The 27,056-nt window shown below is 47.5% G+C and overlaps 1 protein-coding gene across 4 annotated transcripts in view; it reads left to right on the top strand.

Moving 5' to 3' along the window:
* Positions 1-27,056, top strand: part of ARHGEF12 (Rho guanine nucleotide exchange factor 12) — an 888,740-nt gene that overhangs the window by 817,744 nt on the left and 43,940 nt on the right. For all 4 annotated transcript variants that reach the window (XM_086956791.1, XM_086956792.1, XM_086956788.1 and 1 more), the window contains one exon: positions 6,423-6,964. In XM_086956791.1, the coding sequence (XP_086812917.1) occupies positions 6,423-6,964 (542 nt within the window). The remainder of the gene's footprint in view (positions 1-6,422; positions 6,965-27,056) is intronic.

The following is a 27,056-nucleotide window of genomic DNA, read 5'->3' on the forward strand; positions in this document are numbered from 1 at the left end:
AAAAACGAACCCTGCATCTTGATTCTCCTTGACCTTTCCTCTGCATTCGATACGGTCAATCATGACATTTTCCTATCCATCCTACAAAACAGAATGGGTTTCTAGGATCGGGAGCTCCACTGGTTCTCATCCTTCCTTCTTCACAGATCTCAAAGATTCAAGACAAACCACTCTCTCTCTCAGCCCTCCCCGTACTAATGGGGGTCCCCCAAGGATCCACCCTTTCTCCTATCCTCTTCCACCTTTTCCTGGAACCTCTTACTAACTTACTTAACTCTATGAACATTCTCTTCCACATAATGCCGATGACACACGATTCTATTAGAAAATGTTATCCCCGGATAACATCATCTCACTAAGTTCTATCGTCATGTCGACTACAATTGGCTAACTGAGAACCATCTCCTGCTCAACGTTTCCAAAATGGAATTCTTGCTCATCTCCCCGCCGAACTACACCCCCAAGATCGATCTCTGGATGCCTCACCTCACGGCTTTCAACTGCACTCCGATCATCATAGACTCAGCCAAATCGCTCAGAGTCACAGTGGACAAGCACCTGATTATGAAGACTCATATCAGCAATGTTTGTATGGGAGCGAACCACTTGATGAGGAGACTCAGAATGATCAAACCCTTCCTGCCTCAAATGGACTTCAAGCAGGTGGTACAAGCTCTTGTCTTACCAATGTTAGACTATGGCAGTGCAACTCTCTGTGGCCTTCCTAAATACGACTTGGCTCCACTTAGGGCCTCGCTGAACTCTGCAGCAAGACTGATTACAGGCTCCAAACAAAATGAGCACATATCCCCAGTCCTTAAATCTCTCAACTGCCTACCCTTTGAAGCATGAATCCAGCTTAAGATTGCAATCCTGACGCACAGAGCCCTTCTCTACAATACTCCCACGTATCTGGCGCAAAATCTTGAATTATCCTGTGATGTGAGGGCATCTAGAAGCTCCTCTACTCTTGAAACCGATCATCCTTAGCAAAAAGAGAACTTGTCGCCGAGCCTTCTCTGGTACTGCCCCTAAAATATGGAACTCTCTTCTTCCGGACGTATGCAGTCTCGCCTCGATGATGGCTTTCAAGCTGGAAGCCAAAAGATTTTTAATGAGTAAATTCTAACCATAGGGGTGGAGGCACTCATAAGGCGGCTGTCTCTAGCTCCATGGCACAACTAACAGTTACTGATCGTATCATCTGCATTTTATTATACCTTATGTGTACCATTGTTTACCGTTTAGCATTGTTTTATGTATTTATTTATTTTCACAATAGCGGTGTATACTTCATTTTGTTCCCCTCCTCCATCTTATTGTAAAGCGCTCTGTTATCCTTCAGGATCTTGTTTGCGCTATATAAAACTTTATAAAATAAATAAAACTGTTTTGAACCAATGAAAAGTGTTATTTTCAGTTCACATGACCAGATGCGCTTACGTTATGCGCCCCGGTACGCGCCCCGGTGCGCGCCCGGCGGCGCTTACGTAGCGCGTTTGTATGCGCGTGGGTGCTTCCGGGTCCGCTTACGCCGTGCGTATCACGCGGACGCGGCTACGTTAAACGTCACGATGATGTTTTCGTTCGCGGCATTAGCGCTAACGGGACGCTCCCCGGTACGCGCACCGGGGCGCGCCGTAGCAATGCGCTCACCGGTGAGCGTATCCGTACGCGCCCCGGGAGCGCTCCGGGGCAAACAAATAAAAAAATTAAAAAACATTAAAAAAATAGTATTACATAATTATAAAATATAAAATTCATCGTAAAAAATATTACATTTCATACCTATAGAGATTTGCTCTTAAAAAAACCTATGAAATTCACTGAAAAAACCATAGGTTTTACACCAGTTATAGTTAGGAATTAGCAATTAAAAAACCTATGAAATTCACTGAAAAAACGATAGGTTTCACACCAGTTATAGTTAGGAATTAGCATTTTAAAAACCTATTAAATTCACTGGAAAAACCATAGGTTTCACACCAGTTATAGTTAGCTGGAAATTTTACTCGCATAAAACCATTGAAATTCCAACGTTATAGTTAGTTGGACTCTCTATAACTTGCGCCCCTGCAATGCACTGCTGATGACATCACATATTACATCACTCATGACATGGTCAGTGACATCACTCATGACATCACTGATGACACCATCCTTGTGACAGAGTGGCAGACCTCCTTTCAGTGTAATGTAACCCTTGAAACACATATATAGAAAATAGAAACTAACATTTTCTAAAAAATGGAGATACACATACCAGTTACAACAACCAATTCAGTAATTCCACCATCTATATACACATCCACTCATTCAGCAACAGTTCTATATAGTCACTCATACATATACTCACTCATCATATGTAGTGATACACATATACATCCTGATACACACCGACAGTCTTCCAAAAGTTACTCCCACACATACTCACACATGCAAATAAACTATTGAACATCCATGTATTTGCATATATAGCTATACACACACTAGTACATTACTTCTAAGGAAACTTACACATACTTACTCTCTTAAACAATCACTTATAGAAACATACTTATTTAAACAGGAACTCTTTCAATCTCTCACTCTCACATATACTTACTTATATACATCAATACTCACATATACTAGATTAAAACATATGTAGTTACTCATAAAGACACTAGTGAGGCAGGCATTCACTCACTAACCCACATATATACACACTCATGCACCCATACAGTCCTGCACATATGCTGTCTTCAAAACACATACAAACAGTGAGTCAGTCACCAACCCATGCAGCCACTTACACACAAAGTGAAACACTGATACATATATTTAAATATTTAAAAATTACTCGCTAATATATGTATTCACTAAGATACACTTAATAAGCCAGTTAACCAATCAATATTTTATTTAAAAAACATCCATTTACACACTTATTTAAACATTTATTCTTCCATCAACCTTTACAAATACATATATAAAACATATTTATTTTTCAGAAAGACACACATTCAGTGGATGGTGTCATCAGTGATGTCATGAGTGATGTCACTGACCATGTCATGAGTGATGTAATATGTGACGTCATCAGCAGTGCATTGCAGGCGCGCAAGTTATAGTGAGTCCAACTAACTATAACGTTGGAATTTCAATGGTTTTATGCGAGTAAAATTTCCAGCTAACTATAACTGGTGTGAAACCTATGGTTTTTTCAGTGTATATACATATACATATATATATATATATATATACATATATACATATATATATATATATATATATATATATATATATATATATATATATATATATATACATACATACACTGTAAGTTGTCAAAAGAATCAGTGCATTTAATCATATTTAATGGTTGAATCGAATTTGTCACTGGCGAGCAAAGTGCAACTTTAGAAGATGCCACTATAGTTGGCCAAGTATTCCAGTGTCCCAGATACCTTGGCGCCATGATAGAGGCACTACTCCGCCTGATCCTTACTGTTGTACTTAAAGGTGGGTAGGGTGAGGTAGTGCTTTTTGGCCTCCTTGGCACACATGCTAATGACTTCCTGGAAAGGCGACAGTAGAAGCCTGCACTGGAGAGAGGTGTTACCTCCTTCCTGCCGGAAGCTGCATACGTGTTAGACCAAACGGCAAGCTTCCAAGGCAAATCCGTCTTTGAATGGCAAATGGGTAAGACAGAAGGGCTCCTTCATTGTCTACGTAGATAGTTGGAAGTAGGCAGAATTGTGTATCTTTGCGTAGCCAGATGCCACACTTCCAAGAAAGTGGTCCTCAGGAGGGAGGGAACTTGGTAGCCCCTTGGCTCTTTCTTAAGATAAATAAGGCAACCCTAGCATCCAGAACTCATGACTGGACTGGAAGAAGGACCGAAAGAGGACTGCCCTGCTGCACTTGCGTCTGCATGGACTGCACTTGCCGTACCTGATGGCTAGCAATGAAGAATGAATGAAGAATGCCTATTGTGTCCTACTCCTGGAGGAGTAATCACTGGAGCCCAGCCAAAGTAAAGGAGACTACAGGGGTCAGTTGGCTGACCTCCTATTTACTGTACAGGGCTACCACCGCTGAAGTAGCCTGCTGGGGCAAGTTTGTAGCCCAGAATCTTCAGACTGCCACAACCGCCACCATGCGGCGCCAGAGACAAAGACCCGACACTCAAAGTTGCACCCAGTTTCTGAGCACAGAAGAGTTGTCAGATTGCAGATTGGTCCCCCAGAAGCCAAGTTATCGCCCAGGGAAGGATTTGGCTTTGAGTGCGATACCAGGTGACTGGTAGCCTAGCGGCAATTTGGCTTTTACCATCACCCAGAGGACTTAAAGGGACGTCCATACCCTATGACAAGGGCTGTCTCACCCCCTTAGTGAACCGAGGAGTAGCCCCAGGAAGAACCCCCATCGGCCACATCACATCCGCAGCATCTTTCAGCATCTTCAGCATCTCCTGGATCCCTTCTCTCCATTGGAAGCCATCGAAACAGATAGAAGTGCCTGATATTGAGTGACTACTGCTTCACCTGCTGAGGTAGCTTTTTCTGAAGACCTTGCTGAGCCACGTGACTGCCTCCTTACTGGTGTTTGTCGTTTAAAGTGACTCGTACTAACTGCAAAACAACTAGCCCTACTTTCTTCTGAAAAAGTTTCTAAGCCTCAGATTCATTGAATTTGCCAATGCTTGTTCGTGATTGAGTGAAATGCTTTGATTTACTATAACTTGAAATTTCAACATCTCCTTCAACCTCTGGTAAATGTTTTTCATTGTGGTGTATAAAAATTGTCTATTTTCATAAATTGGTGTAGGATTTCTTGATTGTCTCTTGGGTTTCCACTTCAACTGTTTGGTGGCGTTTAAATAAGTTACACTTTATGTAAGCCATGCTGCTCATAGCCACAGCTACCCAAGGTTGAGCTGAAGGGTTTAACAAGTGGGACCTACTGGTCCTAAAAGGGTTGGTAAGTGTATTCCATGATAAGATTGCACGACCACACCTTATAATCAAGGTGTTTGGAATTATGCATCAGGAGAGGGTCAGATAATTTGGCAGAGTTGAGTAAATTATGTGGCAAGAAAAGGCAAATTATGCGGCACTTTTTGTGATAGTATATCTTCATTATTTTCTTTTTTACACTTGTTAACACCATCTGGGTATTAGTTGCACCTCATTAGTACCAGTATAACACCCAAATATAGCAAACAATTACAGAGAGGTGAGACCAGTCAACCTTTCAAAAGGGCCTTCCAGTGCGCGGCAACATGTGTCACTGTGTTTTTACTATCTTTTGAACCGTTTGAGCTAGAAAGAAACGTGTTTTTTTGTTAAAATCGACTGATTATGCTGCAGATGATGGATTATGTGGCAAATGCAGCAAATCTACAATTATGCGAAAATTGCCATGGCTGCACAATCACATACTTCTAGTGGCCCTGCATATAATACACTAATACATAAAATATAAACATTGTATTTATTTGTGTTCAGAGCTCACAGAACATGAAAGTTGTTTCCAAGTATATGCTTCTGCTTGATAGCTAACATTTATGTATACAGACCCATAAACACTTTGGACTCTGATGCCAGGAATAATGAACAATAAGAAATGTCTTTAGGACAGTTTAGCCATTGTATTTTGATATAAGTGTGCTACATTATCTCTGTATACGAATCAAAAACATGTTTATTCTGCAAAAAGAGAACTTTCTTGTAATGTTACATTCTTCTGCAGCTTGATGTCTGTTATAAATTGCGATGTGACTCACATAGTCTATCCTAGATGGGAAAAAGGATCATGAGATTAAGGCTGTACTGAAGACAAAGCACCTGAATACGACCCTAAATTATAGGGTGTTGTGGGACTATGCTTGCCATTATAAAGAGGCTATGTTAACAGAAGCATTTGATACAGTGTTTTTATCGCACGTTATAAGTAATTGAACAGACCAATCACTCTGTATATCTGTCAGATTACAATCTACAAAACCATTTAAACAGGTACCTAACATTTTCTATAATCTACATACTATTGTGGACACGTGCTGTTGACTGTCGCATGGACACGTTCCCTAAACCTTTTCATGGACTGGTGTTACGGATTGCTAACCATCCATGCTTTCAATAAATGCATCGACTAAAAAGCCAAAGTAGACATATCTGCATATAGCCCCACCCTCCAGATCTACTATCACAAGCCTCCAGGAATCATAATTCATAGAGTTGAGAGATATTTGGTTACGGTGGGATGTGAATTGGGGATAAGAATTTCTGTATTTGGAGTTTTTCTCTGAGCCTACTTTGATTTTGTCCACGTAGTGGTGTATAATTGAACAATTTGTAAATATATTGTGTTTTGTGTATAAAAAAAAGTGTATATATAAATATTTATATACATGTTGTTCCTCTTCCTTCCAACAGGGAATTATTTAATCTTGGATGGATGCGAGTATGGGCAGGAGAGCTCCACTGATGACGAATTTTCTTCTTCTTCCATTTTGAAGCATAGCACTGAAAGTGGCACCTTTATGAACTATAGTTCTCAGAACTCTTCAGAGGGCATGCAGATGGACCCAGGTGGATCCCTGTTACTTGGAACACTGCGACTAGAGGAGGGAGATCCTCGTTGTCCTGTGGCCACACTTGCCAACACTACCAGTACTACCTCCTCAGGGGGGGTGTGGACAGACACAAGTAGCAGCCCGCTGTTAGGAGGTGTGGACACAGACACATGCAGCTCCCCACAAGGAGGTGTGTGGACAGACACAAGCAGCTCGCCACTGGCGGAAACTGGGAGGAGGGATCTGCACCACATCCCGTATCCAGGAGACTTCATACAGCAGCACACTGGTCTAGAAGAGGAGCCGTGCTCCTCTGGTGAGAGGACTCTTTTCTCTAATGAGTCAATGGAGCAGTTCCTGCAATACATTCAGGCAATAGAAGCTGACCTACAACACCTAAAGGTACAGGAGGGATAGTCTTGTTTGCAGCGTGGCACTTGTTGGGATGGGGAGGTGTATGAGAATTGACATTAGTAAGTAATACTCCCAGGCACATATGAAGGAAGAAACGTAGCACCTGGTGTTGAGTATTGTGACAAAGAATTGCCCCTCTGTTCCGTATGGTGTTTTTGTTCGTATTATGGGGTTGTGTACATAGACATCAATTTATCGATATGCTATAGGTAGCAGAAATGATATCACATGCCCTTTGTCCACCCAGATGACTTCACAGGAAGTGATGTTATATAACTTTTGATCCTGGTGAAAGTACACAAAGTCACATCATGTGAACTTTGAATGTGTTGGCATTACAACAAGTGATCTCACTGAAGTTAAAAAGCCTACAATAAGTAATAATGATACAGAAGTAGTTAAAAATACATTTTAGATCTCACTGATGTACTGACTGGGCTGTTTTGTGATAATGCCAGTTGTGTACCCACAACAAGCTATTATAGAAAAGAAGACGATAAGGATTTATAGGCAAGCTTAAGTAATCTTGGGCCAGATGTACGACCCGTTTTTGCATGCGCAAACCGATTTGTAAACCCAATTTGTAAAAACCTATTGGGCCATGTACATAGCCTATTTAGCGAGTCACAATTATTTTGCAACTCGCTAAATAGGTTTTGCGACTCGCTGTTTGGAAGGGGTGTTCCCTTCCAAATAGCGAGTCTCAAAACAATGTACTAATGTTTTGCAACCGAAATTACTTCAAGTAGGTGATAATGCATTTGCACCCCCTGGGGACCCCTTCCCCTTTGCAAATGCATGTAAAATTGTTTTTTAAGGGCAAGCCGGGGACTACTTCCTGTTAGTTCCACATAAATATATTTTATGTGGCCATTAGAAAAATATGGAATGGGTCAAGCATGCCTAGATCTTTAATGGACACTGTACTCTACTATGTTAACCTTATATGTAGCACTGAGGAATGGCTTGCTTGTGAACCACCTGCATACCTAACTCTCACACTTGTATGCACCTATGTTTCTGGCACATGTTAATTTGTGTGCATGTTGATGCCTTTGAGTAAGTACCTGCCAGTCATTTTCTCACCTTTGTGCACATTCCCATCTCACCTATCTTCCTCTCACTCGTATACACCTTACCCTATTAGCTGTGTGCAATGCCACTCACCTGTGTACACAGCTATATGAACTTGCCCTCATCTGTGCGTAGTGTTTTCCAAGTATCATTGATTAGTACAGGAGATAAGAATACTAATTATGACAATCCATGTAGTTGTTATTTTCTCAAATTAATTGCATCTGCTAGGCCTATCAAGTTAAGTTCTTTGGCTTTGTTAACCCATATTACTAGTCAAAATGAATGACATGCAGTCAAAATACATGTATTTTTGTCATGTAATCTCAACAGTGACACAGAAGGTAGAAATTGGATGAGAAACAGAGACATACTAAGGGAACTGGACGAGTAAAAAGTAGAGATTGACTGAGGAAAGGACCATGATGGAGATAAGATAGAAAAGAAAGAGGGAGAAACAAACATGTGAGTGGGTGAAAACTAATTAACTGGAAGCGAGAGGAGAGTGTGGAAAGGAGAAAACTGAAATCTGAGGAAAGAGGAAAGCCAAGAGACATATGGAAAACAAATGGAGGACATTGGGCTGGCTGAAGAAAAAAATGGAGGAAGGAGAGATATTAAAATAGCCCGGAATAGAATTTGACTGACGATACTCTGTCCGTCAGGGTGGCGGAGGACATTAACTCTGCCATCCTAATCAAACTACTGTCCTTGCATTTAAAAACGACCAGGCTGCCCAGCGGTCATCTCTGTACATTGAAAGGAATGCTTATCATGTCGGTTCTTGTGAATATACAGAACGTTTGGTGAACGGATGCAGTGTTATGTGATAGCCATCTACCCAATCTTTAAATTTATTTTTGTGTTTCAGGAGGAATAGCAATTTAAAAAACTGTCATCCCCTCACATAACCCCCCTAATCTAAACATCTGTTGGAGGCAGGGAGATTGCAAGATTTCCTTCCAGACTGAGAGAAATCACTTTAGACCATTGTTATTGGAGTAATCCGCAATGGATATTGCTTAAACTTCCTACAGCCTCACCAATCATCCAACCCCTCCAAGCACGATGACCTCAGAACACCTTTTTCTGAAAGCGAATACTAACCACAGATTCCTCACTTTAGAATGTTCCCCAAGCATCAGACTGGATTTGGAAAATCTTGAGCAGTACCTCTGCATGCTGGTAAGTGGCATCGATCAGGTCCACCTCTGCACGCTGGCATTTGGTCCTTTCTTTCTGCTCCAAAGGCACAGTTCCCAAGGGCTTTTTCAGGGTTTTGTCTACCGTTTTTTGAGTGTTTGCTCCCAATGTGCTTATGGAAATGTCTCTTCCAAAATCTATGGGTTTAAAACCTTGTGGGGACTGACACAGGAAAATGTCATTGTTGGATCCTCATTTGGTTTGTCTCTGGGGCCTGGGATCGTGCCACTACCCCCAAGGCCTGCACTGAGTGCAGGTCCATGCACCCCAAGGTGATCTGCGAATGATCAATGAGCTGGCCGTAAATCAGAATTGGCGCGGCTCACAAGGAAGAGTCAGTGCGACAGTGACAAACTCAGAGCTGCAATGTTAATCTAAGTTGCTTTTGAATTAAGTGCTTAGCGCGATCAGCTGTCTGCTGGTCAGTGTAGTTTTGCTCTCGTCACTGAGCACACGAGACCTGGGGTTTGGCGCTGTAGTTCTTCTCTTATATTATGCCAACAGATCTCAAGTTGAGTTAAATGGTACTGCTTGTTAAAACCACCCTCCCCATGCTCAGTGGCACTCCTTGGGGCATAACCAGATCCCAAACTATGTCGTACCTACACAGAGCTGCAGTGATGGATGAGGCCTAACTCTACAAGAGACTTTTGAGAACACCCAGCCTATCTATGTAACAATCCTACGTGACTGCCACGAAAACGAAGAGGGCTGAAGATCTATTCATCTGTTAAAAGTTCTAAAACGGAGCATCTAAAATTATGATTTTAGTTTCTGACAAGATATGCTTGGTCTTTGTCTTTAGATATTTTTAGCTTTGGTCTCCATTCTTCGTTCTTTACAATTTAATTTGAATAATAAGCTTAATTTCAAAGCTCATCTCTCAAAGCTTACCTAATATTTTCACTACGAGCTGTGCCTGCTCTACTGGATCACACATCCTCTTTACTCTCATTTTCCAACCAAACCCTGGTTATTTATACACAGAACTAGTGCGCGTTTCCACAGAGACAACATGCATAATTAAACAAAAAAGTTAAGCTGATCAGAGGTGCAGAATGACATACGTCATTGCTCTGTTCTGAAAGCATTATGTTCAAGCCCTGCCCACTGATGTAGTACATTTTGGAATTCCTAAGCTGTTACCATCTGAAGTGCAGCATATTTTGGTTCCTTTATTTAAATAATTTACAAAAAGTCTAACGCAGGATGCGTGGTACTTGGCAGGGCTGCTGTGACTTTTAAGTGTGGGCCTCAGCTGCCTGTCAGGTTGTCTTGCCCAAATTCAATGCCTGGCTGTGCGCTGTCTGCCACCTTTACCTTGCATCTTGGACGATCTGGAGTTCGCACTGAGCGTCTCCCTTTCACCGCAAGGTAAGCTGGCTCCTGCTCATGCCCACCTAATGTTGATAAAAGACACACAATTGATGGACGGAATGCAGAACAAATCAAAACATTCACCCCCAGTTAAGAGATCTGGGTTAAATCCATCATTCTTTTGCTCACCATACCACCCCAGTTTAGACCTGACCATATTCAAGTCAGTCCTCCCTGGACCGGAAACAAGCATCCTAGGACCGGCTGAAGAAGAATGAATTACCCTGAAACCGGTCCCAGGATGCTTGTTTCCAGTCCAGGGAGGACCTGGCCTTGTAGTTCAGTCTGGACTGTTCCCGTAAGGCACAGGTCAAGACTGATTTGCATATGGCTGGGTCCAAACTGGGGTGGCGTAGTGGGCAAAAGAACAATGGATTTAACCCAGATCTTTTGACTGGGGAGAATGTTTGTATTGTCAGCATTCCGTCCATCATTTGTTTGCTGTAACACCTATAATGTTGAGCATTTTATTTCTACTAGTGTGATGAATTGTTTAAAAATGGAAATATTGGTATTTTGTAACCTAAAATGCCTTTTTAAATAAGTGAAAAATATAAAGTTGTAAAGAATGTAACACAGATCTAACTAATCAGTCACTGGAAATGGCCACAAAAAGTCCTTACTTTGCCAGCCAGCCCTCTTTTTCTAATGTTCCTGCACCCCGTGCTATCAGGTGCTAAAAGAATTCAAGCTTCCCCACCACTGCCACACTCTTTACTTTCCTCTCCATGACATGGATGATCTGCAGTGAGCTCTGAGTTCTGCTAGCTCAGACTGATCACAGCGCTGTCATAATTTCTTTAACTCTGCTCTCTAGTCTTTCTTTTGGGTCTGATGGTAGTGCTTAGAAGCAGGCACTCTAAGTCATATGCATTGTCCATGCTGCTCACTCTTTCCACCAGGGAGGTCGAATGCTTCTTTTCCACTGAGCATGCCCCTTGCCACCACTTTACTTCCAAAGTGCCCCTTCTGTTTCTGGTGCTTTACGGCACTATTAGGATCTTCTTACAGTTTCTTGTTGCTCACATTGGTGCCATTTCTGATATTTACATGTTTATCCTTATTTATTGCTTGATTTTTTTTCTCGTGAGAAAGTGTTCCTCATAGTCATTCAAATGTCACTCATAATTACACGGAAATTATGAAAATATTACACATATCAATCTGAAACCTTGGCAGCTAAGGTGGTTTATAGTGGGCCACACGCACTTTCAATTTGCTGTGCTCCCGTTCTGCCTCTCCAGTGTCACCCAGATGTGCACGAAAGGAACACCTGGGGGAAACACAAAAAGGAGGTCTAGGGTTCCTGTCTTACCCTACCTCGATGACTGGCAGCTGAATGCAGGCTCTTGCTCCAGGCAGTCATTACCTACCTCCAATATATGGCAAACCTTTTGCATTTGCTGCGGGTCACTTTCAACATGCCGAAGTCACATCAGATTCCTTCTCAGATGCTCCCTTACATCAGAGCCATTCTAAATTCAGTTCAGTTGTGCACCTTTCCTCCAAATCAACCAGTCAAGGTAATTCCGGCCATAAACCTGCTATTTCATACTCAATCTTGGATTTTAGTGAGACTGACTCTGAGGCTACTGGGTCTGATAGCCTCATGAATCCTGCTGGTGAAGCACAGCGGATGGCATATGCAGGTTATGCAGTGGGATCTTAAGTCCCAGTGGGTGCAGCACCAGGGGAATTTTCCTGAACTGGTCCAGATTTTAAAGGAGGCAGCAAAAGATTTGCACTGGTGGTTAAAGGACCATGATTATGTCCTTGGCAGACCCCTGTCTCTTCCCCACCCGAAGCTGACAGTTGTGACCAATCTATCACATCTGGGTTGTGGCGGCTATCTAGGAGAGCTGGCGATCAGAGGAATCTGGTCTCTTGTGTAAGCTGAGTAACTGAACAGTGCTGAGAGCAATACTCTTGGCATTGAAAGCATTACTCCCTTCCATCAAGAGAAGGCTGGTTCAGGTGTTCAAGGACACCACCACCACCATGTGGTATTGCAACAAACAGGACTGGGAGGAGTTGCAGACCCTGTGCCTGGGGGGTTTGCACTTGGCTGAAGTGCCAAGACCCCTTTCTGGTTTTGAAGCACCTGACAGGCTCATTGAATGCCAGAGTAGACCAACTAAGCTGTAGATGCCTTACAGATCATGAATGGCAAGAGGTCTCTTCCAAGAATGGGGAGAACCTTGGCTTATTCCGTTTGCCCCACTAAGAATATGTATTGTCAGTATTGAAGTGGAGTTTTTAGTAATGTCTAGTGGTGGACGCACCTATCTCAGAAGGGAGAGTGGCACCCATGTGTTCCCTTATCTCAATGATTAAGCTAATCACGTGTACAGGCAAGCAGCACACTCAAGCTGCCATCTCCTCTGCCTCTGCTTGGAATTTGCCATAAATGCTACCAAGTCTCATCTCCAAACACAAGTGCTGCATTTTCTTGGTTCCATCCTAAATGAGTAAGCAGCAATGTTTACCCAAACCTGGCTGGCTTTTCAGCAGCTGCTATCGCTTTTTCAGCCAAATCGTTAACTCTGTCATTCTATCGTAGTCCCGCATCCAGGCTCCATATACACCCTCTCCAGAAGTGCCTCTTAGCCCCGTGATCACAGGCATATGGTCACGGGGAAGATCTAGTATTAAGGTCCAATACCCATCACTTTGTGCAGTGGTGGATCAGCAACCACTTGTGGCAATGTAGTCCCTTCATAGACCCAATCCGCAAGTGAACATCACCGTTGAGGGTTTGGGGATGGGGGCAAGAGGTAGGGGTGGGTGGGGAGCAAGACAGTTCAGGGCTTGTGGTACCCTCGCTAAAGAGGTCTCCATATTAGTCACATAGAGTTTCTAGCTATTCACCTAACTCTCAAAGCCTTTCAGGAAATACTTGGTAAGATAGTCCTGGTCAAAACATACAGTATTTCAGCCATATATTGCCTACAGAGGTGCACCCACTAGTCACCGCTGTACGTGTTAGCACAGGGAATATGATACTGGGCCGCACACCATCACATTCAACACCTGCCAGAATATTTTCTGGGAGAGGACAAAGACTTTGCAGATTTGCTAATCAGGGTGCATAAACAAATCTACGAGTGGTAACTGCCCACAAGTCTTACTTCCATCACTGGGGTGTTCTACATATAAACCTCTTTGTCCCATACAAATTCAAAATGCCAAAGCTACACCTCCCGGTTCCTGCACCCAGAATGGGAGGTTAATGTTCTGTGGGTGAACTGGTTAAGGATATTTGCGTTTGCTTTTCTTTCTCTCCTAGTTTCCCCATTCATAGTGAGGAAGCTCCAGCAAACATTTCTCATGCTCATTCCGTTAGCTCCCAACTGGCCAGACACCCATGGTTCTCAACAGTTTTTGAGATGTCAGCCATTTCCCATGAGCAGATCCTCAAAAGACTGGACCTTCTCACACAAAACCAAGGCAGGATAGGGCACCCAGATCACAGACTGCTAAACCTACCAATCTAGCACCTGTAAGAGTTTGGTTACTTCCGTTTGCCACAAGAGTGCATGGATAATCTCAAAGAAGCTTGCAAACCTACCATGCATGCTTGTTATGGCTCTAAGTGGAAAAGGTTTGTCCATTACTGTATTCAAAAATTAATCGATACTCCTAAACCCAGTGTCCAAGACATTGCCTGCAATCTAGTTCACCTTCAGAAATCATGGTTAAACATCCATACAGCACTTACTGACTGACTGCTTAATTGCAACACATGGAATATCCTTCACTGTTTAGAATTCCTGTCATTAAGGATTTTATGCAAGGCTTCAAAAGAGTTATTGCACTCAGAGTCCAAACTGCTCCTGTCTGGACCTCAGTGTCGGTCTTACAAGACGAATGGGACGCCCTTTCCCGCCTTTGCACTCTTGCCCTTTTACGGTTCCTGTTAGACGGACCGGGAGGGTCGGCCGAGACTACGGGGAGAGGTCTCCGGGGAGAGCCGTCTCCAACGACTGTACAGACGAGTAACTTCCCCCCCCCCACAGACGGACACCACACAAGGTTGAAGGTTAACGAGACTTTATATGCAATTCTTAGGTTACGATGGTATGATACAAGGAGGTCTGGACTCAGGGGTCCCCTCGATTCTAGTCTCTGGTTTGGGGAAAGGGTAGCGGGACAGTCTTGTTACCAATGAGTGAAAAATAGCTCTCAATCCTCGAGCTCGGCGTTCTAGATGATCGGGCCGCGGCGGAGCCAGGCAGGTCCCGAGATGGACGAAGGAAAACGACGGTCCGCGGCGGAGCCTGCAGGTCCCGGTGAAGATGACGGTTACAACGGTCCGCGGCCACGCCAGCAGGTCCCGACGACGATGAAGGTGATGAAGGTTGCGAAGGCGGTGGCAGCGCCAACAGGCAGGACGATGGTGCACAGGACAGAGCTATGGCAGCGCCAGTAGTCTGTCTAGGATGAGTTCCTCTTTGCGTCTCTCGACTCCAAGATACAACTGCCTTCCTGCTCTGGAGCTGCCCCAGTTATAGGGCTGGAGTGCTTTGATGTCCGGACCTTCGCACCTGGAGGCCGGGAGGTCCGGGATGAGGGGGTCCAGACACCCAGCAGGGGGGTGGAGCCAGTGCCCGGGGAGGTGATGGTCGAGCGGCACTTGGCGGGGGAGAGCCATCGACACCTCTTTCTCCCATTGACTTGCCAAGTAGCCCGCTCACCTCCTGGGTGGATGGTGGTGCCGGGATGTCTGAGGCCTGGCCAGGCCCAGGGTTGAGGTCGGCCGGGGGCCAGGTGGCCACGTGGTGGAGTGTCCAAGATGGCGCCCCAGGATGGGCGCGTAGGCTGGCAGTGGATCGGACCCACGAGGTTGACATGCTCGAGGGCAGGGGTCCCTGAGGGGACGGAGGGCGTGCAAGGGTGGTGTGTGGTACCTGCGGGACCGGGCTCAGGCCGGGTCGGGCCGGGGGAGAGCGGCCTTTCATGTGGCCTGTCCAACATGCGTCCCCCCCAGCTGAAGGCGGGGAGAGTTACCCATCCTCTTGGGGACTCTCCTCGTCGAGGCGGAAGAACCGGGACAGGCCATCCGCGTTGGCGTGATCTGGCCCAGGCCGGTGTTCGACTGTGAAGTCCATACCTTGTAGGGAGATGGACCAGCGTAGTAACTTCGGGTTTTCCCCCCGCATCTGCATCAGCCACTGCAGGGGTCGGTGATCGGTCTGTACCCGGAAGTGTGTGCCAAAAAGGTAGGGCCGGAGCTTCTTGAGGGCCCATACCACAGCGAAGGCCTCCCGCTCTATGGTGCTCCAGCGCTGTTCTCGTGGTAGGAGTCGTCTGCTAATGAAGGCCACCGGTTGATCAAGGCCTTCGGTGTTCACTTGAGACAGGACTGCCCCAATGCCATGGTCGGAGGCATCCGTCTGGACGACAAACTCCCGGCTGTAGTCGGGGGCCTGGAGCACAGGGGCGGAACACATGGCGGCTTTCAATTGTTCAAAGGCAGCTTGACACTCTGGGGTCCAGTTGACTTTCTTGGGCTGGTTTTCCGACGTGAGTTCTGTGAGGGGTCCCACTATAGTACCATAGTCTTTCACAAACCTTCGGTAGTAGCCTGTGAGGCCCAGGAAGGCTCGTACCTCAGTCTGTGTGATGGGGGGCTGCCAGGACTGGATGGCGGCAATTTTTAGCTGCAGAGGGGCCACCAGGCCGCTTCCCACCTGGTGCCCGAGGTAGGTTACAGACCCTTGTCCAACTTGACATTTGCTGGCCTTGATTGTGAGGCCAGCCCGCTGTAGGGCTTGCAGCACTGCTCGGAGGTGGTGGAGGTGCTCGGACCAATGGTGGCTGTACACAGCGATGTCGTCTAGGTAGGCGGCGCTGAATCCTTCGAGCCCCGCCAGGACCTGATTGACGAGCCGTTGGAAGGTTGCTGGGGCGTTCTTCATGCCGAAGGGCATGACTGTGAAATGGTAATGGCCATCGGGTGTGGAAAAGGCAGAACGTTCTTGCGCCCGGGGTGTGAGGCCGATCTGCCAGTAGCCCGCCGTCAGGTCGAAGATACTGAGGTAGCGGGCAGCTCCCATGCGGTCGATCAGTTCATCTGCCCGAGGGATGGGATGTGCGTCTGTTCGGGTGACCGCGTTCAAGCCCCGGTAGTCGACGCAGAACCGAAGATCTGGGGTGGTGCCGGGGGCAGCTGCTTTGGGGACCAGTACTACCGGGCTGGCCCAGGGGCTGTCTGAAGCCTCGATGACCCCGAGTGTGAGCATCTTGGCTACTTCTTCCTGGATGCAGGCCCGTACCCGATCTGGCACGCGGTAGGCCCGGTGGCGGATAGGGGGGCTGTCCCCTGTGTCTACATCGTGCACACACCAGGAAGTGACACCTGGGGTGAGGGAGAACAGGCTGGCGAACTGTGATAGGAGAGCTTGACATTCCTGACGTTGCTCTCCGGTGAGGGTCTCCGAGAGTCGGACCCCATCCACGGAGCCGTCTTGCTCCCGAGTCCGTAGGAGGTCAGGGAGGGGCTCGGAGTCTTCTTCAGCCCCAGTGTCTGTGGCCATCAGGAGGCTGAGTTCTGTACGCACAAAGTGGGGCTTTAGTCTGTTAGCGTGGAGGACCCGGAGTGGGTTCCGGGAGGATTCCATGTCGATGAGATAGGTGGCAGGGCCCTTGCGCTCGATTACTTTGAAGGGCCCCGTCCATTTGTCTTGTAGGGCGCATGGCTCGGTGGGGGACATCACCCATACCTGTTGTCCAGGTTCAAATTCAATGGATGAGGCATTTCGGTCATACCACTTTTTCATGTCCTCTTGACTGGCCTCTAGGTTGGCTTTTGCCAGTTCCCGGAACCGCCGGGTCTGGTTGCGGAGGGTTAAGAGATACCGGAAGACATCTGGAGGGTTCTTTAACGGAGGCATCTCCCAGCCTTCTTTGACTAGGCTGAGTGGCCCTCGCACTGGGTGTCCATATAGCAGTTCAAATGGGCTGAAGCCCAGGGACTTCTGGGGGACCTCTCGATAAGCGAAGAGGAGGCACGGCAGCAGCACATCCCACTGGCGACGGAGGGGCTCTTCCAACCCCCCGATCATCCCCTTTAGCGTGCGGTTGAACCGCTCAACGAGTCCGTTCCCTTGAGGGTGATAGGGGGTCGTGAATTGGTAGGTGACCCCGCACTGTTGCCAGAGGGATTTCATGTATTTAGAAATAAAGTTCGTGCCTCTGTCGCTGACGACTTCTCGGGGGAAGCCCACACGGGAGAAGATCCCCATCAGAGCCCGGCCGACTACCGGGGCGGTCACAGTCCGCAGAGGGACAGCCTCAGGGTAGCGGGTGGCGTGGTCCACCAGCACCAAGATGAATCGATGGCCTTGTTTTGTACGCGGGTCCAGGGGCCCCACAATGTCTATTCCGACCCTCTCAAACGGGGTAGTGACCACGGGAAAAGGTTGTAGGGGAGCTTTTAGTTTGCGGCCGCTCTTTCCACTGGCTTGGCACGTGGGGCAAGATCGGCAATGCTGGTGCACATCGTTCCTCATTTTGGGCCAGAAGAAGTGGGTCACCAGGCGACTGTAGGTTTTATCTTGTCCCAGGTGTCCTGCCAGGGGGACATCGTGGGCCAGGTTTAACAGAAAGTCTCTAAAACGGAGGGGCGCCACTAATACTCGGTTGCTCCCCAGCTCGGCGATTCTTTGCTCGCTGTACAGCAGATCATTGTCCCAGTAGACCCAATGAGTTCCGGAGGTATCCCCTGCGCTTTGGGCGAGCGCTTGCTGGCGGAGTCCCTCGAGGGAGGGACAGGTCTTCTGTTCTTGGCGAAATTGTTCTTGCGTGGGCCCCCCCTCTTGAGGCCACTGGTCGAGGTTAGCGAGGTCGGAAGGTTGAGCTGGTTCGGGGGGGATGTCACGGTCGGTGTTTTCGGCTGGGGCGACCGGAGGCGGTGGCGCCGGCCATTCGGGTTCTTCTGGGCGGTGGTTGACACGGGCGGCCATGGACCGGGTGGTGACGCACGCCCAGTCCGGGACGCCTAACATCCCCAGGTGTTCTCTTCGCTCCACGGCTGCCCACGGAGAGCTTTCAAGGTCATTTCCCAGGAGGCAGTCTACGGGGGCATCGTCTCGGACCGTTACTTTCAACATGCCGGAGACCCCTCCCCATTCGAAAGGGACGCAGGCCATCCGACACAGACTTTCCGAGTTATCGGCTGATCGTACAGGGCAGAGAATGTTCGGTAGATACTGTTCTGGGGTCACCAGGTGACAGCGGACGGCTGTTACACTGGCCCCGGTGTCACGAAGGGCTTCGGCCCGGCGTCCATTGATGCTCACCCACTGGCTGTACTTCTGGGTGTTAGCGGGTAGGGGGACCCGCGGGACCATGTCTTTCCCCCCTAAGCATGCTAGAGTCATGGCGGCTGGCTCCCACTCTTGTTGCTCTTGTTCGTATTCTTCCTGCTCCTCGGAGATCTGTTCTTCCCCTAGGGCTGCAGCGGCCACTTGGCGGGGTCTTGGGCTCTGGTACTGCGGGCAGTTTGGGTCGTTGGCATAGTGGCCGACTCGTTGACATCGGTGACACGTGACATTGGCTCTGTACCCCGGTCGCGCCGGGGTGCTGCCCCGGTTGGCCGGGGGGGTGGTGCTGGTAGCGGGGGTGACCGGAGCGTTGTCTCTTCCTCGTCCTTGGCCCCCTCCTCCTCCTCTGGGTCGGTGCTGACCATTGTTGTTCCGGTTCTGTTCGTAGGACCCATTCCGGCCCACTCTGGTGATCTCCCACCGGTCAGCTTCGGCTGCGAGCTGCCGGGGATCCGTTAACTTGCTGTCGAGGAGGTGCTGGCGGAGTTCAATAAAGCAATTGTTCGACAGGTGCTCCCATACTATCAGATTGAACAGTTGTTCGTAGGTCGTGACGTTGCTTCCTCTGATCCAGCCCTCGAAGGCTCGGCTAAAGTATGTTACATAGTCCACCCAAGTTGTACCCGGGATGCGGGTGCAGTCTCGGAACCTCTGACGGTACATCTCGGGTGTGAGGCCATAGCGGGTGAGGAGTGCCGCTTTCATATGGTCATAGGAGGTCATCTGGTGGTCCGGGAGCTGTAGCAGGGTGTCGCGGCCCTCATTGAGGAATCTCCCCCATAGACCGGCTCCCCAGTCGCTTCTATCGATCCGGTGTGCAGTCATAGCGATTTCATAGGCCTTAAACCATTGCTGGATGTCGTCCTCTCGGAAATATTCTCGGACCACATCCTTGGGGATGTGTACCTTTTTCTCTGTGGTCCCTGAGGTGTGGGGTCGCTCGGGCACCCCTGCTTCTTTATTCTGCTTGCGCAGGTTGATCTCGGCTAGGTTCCGTTCGTGTTCGTACGCCAGTTTTTTTTCCTCGAGCTCCCTTTGTCTTTGTTTCTCCTCTCTTTCTTCTCGGAGACGCAGGTGCTCTAAGTTGATTTTTTGTTCGGCCAACTTAAGTTCAACGTCCATTTTGAGTCGGGCCATTTCCAGCTCGTGTAGTCGGGTTCTTTCTCTTTCCTGGATCTCGTCTTGCGAGAGACCCGTTCTTTGCCCTTCAGGGGCCGTGGTGGTTTTTTCTGCGGTGCTTTGATCGGGGGTTCCGGCAGCCCCAGTCTCTGCCCAAGATTCTAGGGCATGCTTAAAATCGTCCTTGGTGCTTAGTCCGGTGGTAGCGATACCTAGTTCGATGCAGAATTGTTTTAGTTCACGATGGCTGTACTCCTCCAATTTCTCCATTTGGAATTTCTCGGTTGATCCGCCTTCTTTAGTTGTCATTGTGATTTCGTCGTGGGGTGAGCTACTCTCTGTACGTTTACGCGGTGATTCGGATCGCGCCGCTGGCCACCAATGTTAGACGGACCGGGAGGGTCGGCCGAGACTACGGGGAGAGGTCTCCGGGGAGAGCCGTCTCCAACGACTGTACAGACGAGTAACTTCCCCCCCCCCCACAGACGGACACCACACAAGGTTGAAGGTTAACGAGACTTTATATGCAATTCTTAGGTTACGATGGTATGATACAAGGAGGTCTGGACTCAGGGGTCCCCTCGATTCTAGTCTCTGGTTTGGGGAAAGGGTAGCGGGACAGTCTTGTTACCAATGAGTGAAAAATAGCTCTCAATCCTCGAGCTCGGCGTTCTAGATGATCGGGCCGCGGCGGAGCCAGGCAGGTCCCGAGATGGACGAAGGAAAACGACGGTCCGCGGCGGAGCCTGCAGGTCCCGGTGAAGATGACGGTTACAACGGTCCGCGGCCACGCCAGCAGGTCCCGACGACGATGAAGGTGATGAAGGTTGCGAAGGCGGTGGCAGCGCCAACAGGCAGGACGATGGTGCACAGGACAGAGCTATGGCAGCGCCAGTAGTCTGTCTAGGATGAGTTCCTCTTTGCGTCTCTCGACTCCAAGATACAACTGCCTTCCTGCTCTGGAGCTGCCCCAGTTATAGGGCTGGAGTGCTTTGATGTCCGGACCTTCGCACCTGGAGGCCGGGAGGTCCGGGATGAGGGGGTCCAGAAACCCAGCAGGGGGGTGGAGCCAGTGCCCGGGGAGGTGATGGTCGAGCGGCACTTGGCGGGGGAGAGCCATCGACACCTCTTTCTCCCATTGACTTGCCAAGTAGCCCGCTCACCTCCTGGGTGGATGGTGGTGCCGGGATGTCTGAGGCCTGGCCAGGCCCAGGGTTGAGGTCGGCCGGGGGCCAGGTGGCCACGTGGTGGAGTGTCCAAGATGGCGCCCCAGGATGGGCGCGTAGGCTGGCAGTGGATCGGACCCACGAGGTTGACATGCTCGAGGGCAGGGGTCCCTGAGGGGACGGAGGGCGTGCAAGGGTGGTGTGTGGTACCTGCGGGACCGGGCTCAGGCCGGGTCGGGCCGGGGGAGAGCGGCCTTTCATGTGGCCTGTCCAACAGTTCCTCTCTTGCAAAGTGGCTTTCTTTATAGCTATTACATTTTTGAAGCATATTGGGGAGCTACAAGCTTTACCTTGATAGTGTCTTTCTTTCAGATGCATATTGATATGGTTGTCTTGCACTCTGTTGTAATCAGTGATATCATAGAGCATGTAATGCGTGATGTAATGCGAGAGGTCATTAGTAGTGCATGTGGCGGGTGCAAGTTATAGTTACCGCAGTTAAATATAACTGGTAAATGTCTGTTTTTTTTTTTTAATGGAATATTTAAACTGACATTTTCACTTCACTGTAACTTCTTTTTAACCTTAATTTTTTCAGTGAATATCTAAGGTTTTTTATTTTATTTTAAAGAAGATATTACCATACCTAAACATAACGTCACTTTAACCTTTGTTTTTGAGTGAATTTTTGTTTTTTAGTGTACTATAATTTTCTGCTACCATACGTAACTATGCCAACTCCCCACTGCACAAGGCCTTCAGTCGTGTATGTTGTGTGTTGGCAGCAGGTCCTGCCCTGCAGACCTAGCACCTTTGCCCATGCGCAGCATAGGTATACCACAGGGCCTCGCTTGCAATCAGGCCCTATGCCTAATTACCCACAGACAGCCAAAGTCCTGCCACGCATGTACTTTATCCATATGAGGCGTGAGTTGTCAACAAGTCCTGGACTGTGGCCAAGATCTGTGCCCAACTACCCTTACATAGCCAGCCTACATCAGCTCCCCTTTTTGTTTTCCAAAACGTTTTTTTGATCCCATGGGATTCTCTCAGAAGCAGCACGCCCCTGTGCTTCTGCATGACTCTCACAAGAGCACATGGGGCTGTGCTGGCCCTCGGGAAATTGCGGCACCACAATTTGTTTTGTTCTTTTGGCCCTAATTGGTTATGGGTGGAGGGCCAACAAAGTCAAGGGGTTCAGGGTACCCCCTACCCTGCCTCCATAAACTTTTTCTATTTTCAGGACACGGGGACCAAGTCCCGGTGACCTGGAATGGCATCCACAACATTTCTCCATGTTGTGACCTGCCAATCAGAATGTGAGCTCTTTTGGGACTCGTGAGAGCCTATCGCTTCCACAGGAGCGAGGCAGCCGACCGGGGGTTGGAGGGAGCCAATTAACTTGCTCCTTTACTACTCGAGACTTCTGAGAACCCAACCGTCCAAATAACTATATATTGTGAACCTCAATTTCTCAAAAGCTACTAAACCGATGTACCTCAAATCACAAAAAGCATTCTTTCTGGGGAAAGATCTAGCTTTGTGCCAAATTTGATGTTTTTCCGTTGAGCTGTTCTGACTGTTGCATGGTTTTAAATTTTCTATTGAAATCCCATAGGTACATTTTGTTTTGGGGCTCCCCTGTTTTTCCTCAACTCCTGCTTGACGGATACCCCAAAACTTTCAAGGAAGTAGCTGGAGTGAATTAAATTTAAAAAAAGTAAAAGTTTTGTGAAGATTCGTCAAACTGCGCCAAAGTTATTAGCAAACAAAAGACGCATTTCATATGGTACCTAGGTCCTAACTAGAACTATGCCACACTATATATAGTCTTATCGTAGCATGTATGCCTGTATATATGCATATTCTGCATACTCCTGGCATATGGGGTTGGGTCCGAATATTAGAATTTTCTGTTTTCTTCAAACACGTTAGTGACAAGATAACTTGTGATTCCACCCTTCATCCACAATGAATGAGCACACTGGCTCCACTGCAGATTGAATTGTTCCGCCATCAGCGCATTGATATGCACCTGGTCATAGTTTGTTCTTCCACCAGCTTCCTCTTCCAGCGCTACAACTATTATGTTGAGGAAAGCTTCTGTTCAGTTGAGACTTTGGAACCAGTGGGTAGTGCTGTAAACAGTTTGATGCATCATAGCCTAGACTCCCTATCCTCCCTAGAGTTTTCCAAGGCTTCCTCAAGAATGAGCCTAGGGCACCATTATGGAATTCACTCCATTCCACTTCTGCCTTGATGTAAAGGCAAAATAACCCTGGAGCAACTGTTGCAACATCTACAACCTTTTCCTCGTCGAAGAACACACAGAGACCTCCTGCAAAGCCTGCTTCACCTCCACACTAAGAAAACATTAGGGTACAGAAGGAAAAGGAGATTAACACACCACAAAATTCAGAGATGTGTCTTCTCAGCAAAACCCGACATACATTCTGGAGGGTCAAACAGAGGAAGATCCCAATCCCCTCTTCTCAGAGACCTACAATATCAAGGAAGATGTTGAGTTCCTCAGATCAGAGGCTCAACACGCCCCAGAATTTGGGACGAGGATACGTGTCAAGCAAACCAGCATCTACTGCCTACATAGAACCCATAGACCGAAGCAGAGCACCGCTGCCATCGAGCAGATAGTTAAGCTGGGAAGTGCACAAACCCACAGGTGCCACACCTACAGCCTAGATGCCCCTGATTCAAGGTTGTAGATGATGATTAAGGCCCCACTCAATGACACCAGACCACACCATGTTTAAAAGTCTGTTGGGCACCAAGGCCCTGAAAAGAATCAGTCAACGCTGAAACTACTGCCAGGTCGGTCCCAAAGCTGTCAACATACCATGCTCAAAGCTGAAGTCGACGCTGAAAGTTTGTCCTCAGCTGGCACAGAATTTGATACAGAAACTCCGCTCAAAAGCTAAGATCTGATAGAACAGAAGGTGCCATCTCTCAGAAGCTGGAAAATGTACTGGATGAAAAGCAAAACAAATTGTCATCCATTTGGACACATACAAGATACTTGCCAAACCCCTGGCTCCGGGGATTATACTCCTTTCTAAGAAGAACCGATTTGTCTTTGAGGGAGATCCAGACTTGGACCTTCCACACCATCCACTTCCAAAGGGTTTAAAGCCTCTGCCACCAATTCTACACTATTCCAACCATTACCACCCACACATCCTCCCTCCACATCCGCTGCTACTGCTACACTCTCCTGAGCCTCAAAATCCTTGCTCAGACACAGGCAGTCCATATTGCCCGCATGACCCATATGATGAACCTCTTCTGCCACAGGAAGGTAGATGATGCAGGAGATGATTCTTGGGAGAATTATTTGGTAGATGCAGAGAGCACTACATACTTTGAGCCGTACCCTGATAAAGCCTACTCACCTGACGACACTACTGCATATCATACAATTATACAAAGGGCTGATGCAATACCACCATGTAAAACTCCATACTATGTACGAGTACGACCTTCTTGTTGAAACCCTGTCCAAAATGTAACAAACTGTACATGATCTGCCTATTTATTTATTTATAAAGTTTTATATAGAGCAAACATGATCCCGAAGGATATGGGAGCGCTTTACAATTTGAGGGAAAGGAGGGTAACCGTTGCAGTACAGCCATCAAAAGGATGCCGATCCAAACAAATCAAATATGCCTATGCTTAAGGGGATGGTAAAGTTGGCCAGTAACATTTTTAGGGAGCCAGTGATGGCCAAAGTATTTACTGTTGATAAGAAATATAAGCCTGTTCCAGATGACCAGGCTTGTATTTGGGTCCATTTGTTCCAAACTCCTTGGTAATGTGCACTGTCCATAAAAGAGTTTCTGCGCATGCCACAGGGGATATTCCACCACCTGACAATGAGTCCCAAGAGAATTGATACTGTAGGAAAGGGGATAGCATTTGAGGCAGCCACACTGGCACACTGAAAGAGGACAGGAGCAGGTTACTGAGGACAAGAACATTGGCATTGCTAATATTAGATGTGCCCTTGATGTAGCTAGCACACCTGTCAGGGATAGCAATACTAGCATCATCCTCTGTAGATATGCCAGAATTAAAGTGTCAGAGTTTATCCAGAAGTGCAACAACACCTCTTAAATCTTCCTTCACGTGTTTGGCCCTCTGGTCGACCAGGTGAGCAAAATGATCTATAAGGCCTCAAACATAGTAAACATTTATTGGTGCCCTACTTTCCCAAGTTCGTCAGCACCACACTAGGGGAGCTGGGTCAGAGACCCCATACCAACAATACCAGCAGTCCTTTTAGGACCCCCAGCAATTTAAGTCGTTCCATAGTGTTCTATAAAGTAAATGGGTGTGGGAAAGACACAAGTGACTCTGCAAGGGGCTTGTCTGCTCCTGAGCAGTGACTCCCCTTTTTTCACCCTGATCACACCTGTCGGGAGGGAAAGACATGAGACACTTCCTTCCCCAGTGGCAAATCATCTTGTAGGATTAATAGGTCCTCTCCATTGTTCTGGAAAGGTGCTGCCTCGTTTTCACACAACCTTCCCCACACTCACCAGGTACTGAGCTCAGTCAACCTCCATCTTGTGCAGGAAGACGTTTGGGGCCCTTGCAGAAGGGCACAATAGAACAAGCTTCTGATATAGACCTCTGGCAACAAACTCCTCACCTTTTGAATAACCCCCAGGCATTAGACTGGATTTGGAAATTTGTAAGCAGTACCACAGAGCACTGGGTGGCTCTGCAGTGATGCCTTTCTGCTTTAGAAACTACGTGCGGAGCCTATATAGGCAGCACTGCTGCGCACTTCGGGCAGGTCCTTTCTTTCCACACCACCAGACGTGGTGCCAGAGCTCCCTTTATGTTTTTCAGAGACATTTAGCTCAATGTATGCTGGCAAGGAATGTCAGCGCCTAAAACCACAGGTTTTTAAGCCCTTTAGGAACCGATGCAACCACATGTCTGTCACAGATTCCCACCAGGTAAGCCTGTGGTGGAGCCATGACTCCAAGGCCTGCTGAGACTGCGTTATTGAATCTGAATGCCACCAGGGACCATGAGGCAGAGCTTTACATTGTCAAGCGCATGAAGACCCCTTGTCGGGACCGTTCACATTGTGGTCTGGATAGAAAGTTTATCTTGTTCCCAGGAGTGACGTAGCCATTTCGAGAGGCTGATCTTCATCACAGTCCAAATCATTTGCTAATTCAAAAACAGAAATATAGACAAAATCGATCTATATTGGTTTTGACATGTCCAGACGGACAGAGGTCACAATCTTTACTTGATCAAACATGAAAAAGAATTCCTTCAACAATTCACTGTAGTGGGGCACAAGCCGGCCTCACCAGCACTCACCCAATATTTGTCACGATTGCCAACAGAAATAACTTGCCTAATATTGTGCCTGAATCTGCAGTTTTATTCACTTTCTTGTAGATTCAGTATTCTGAACCTACCAATCCCATTACTTCAGGTCTCACTGTCAATTTTTAGGTCTCGCTGAGCCAGCGCGCATGCGCTGCTAGCGAGACATTTAGTAAGGGGGATTTCAGAGTGTTACCTCTGGCATCTCTGGCATGGCTGGCATAGAGCTACAGTGCACAAGGCGTGCACGCGCTCTCCCTCAGAGCCTCCTCTCCTCCCCCCTGCCTTTCTTATCGCGTGCAAAGCAGCCATTTGGCTTTACGTCGCTCTCCCTCAAAGCCTCCTCTCTGCCCCCTGCCTTTCTTATCTCATTTACGAGCCGTCATGGTTCATTATTCATTAACTGCTATTGCGCGCCGGGCGATCGTACACAACTCCCTCCGCCTCTCT

Source organism: Lissotriton vulgaris, chromosome 2_1 (genome assembly GCF_964263255.1).
Source record: "Lissotriton vulgaris chromosome 2_1, aLisVul1.2, whole genome shotgun sequence".
NCBI lineage: Eukaryota > Metazoa > Chordata > Amphibia > Caudata > Salamandridae > Lissotriton > Lissotriton vulgaris.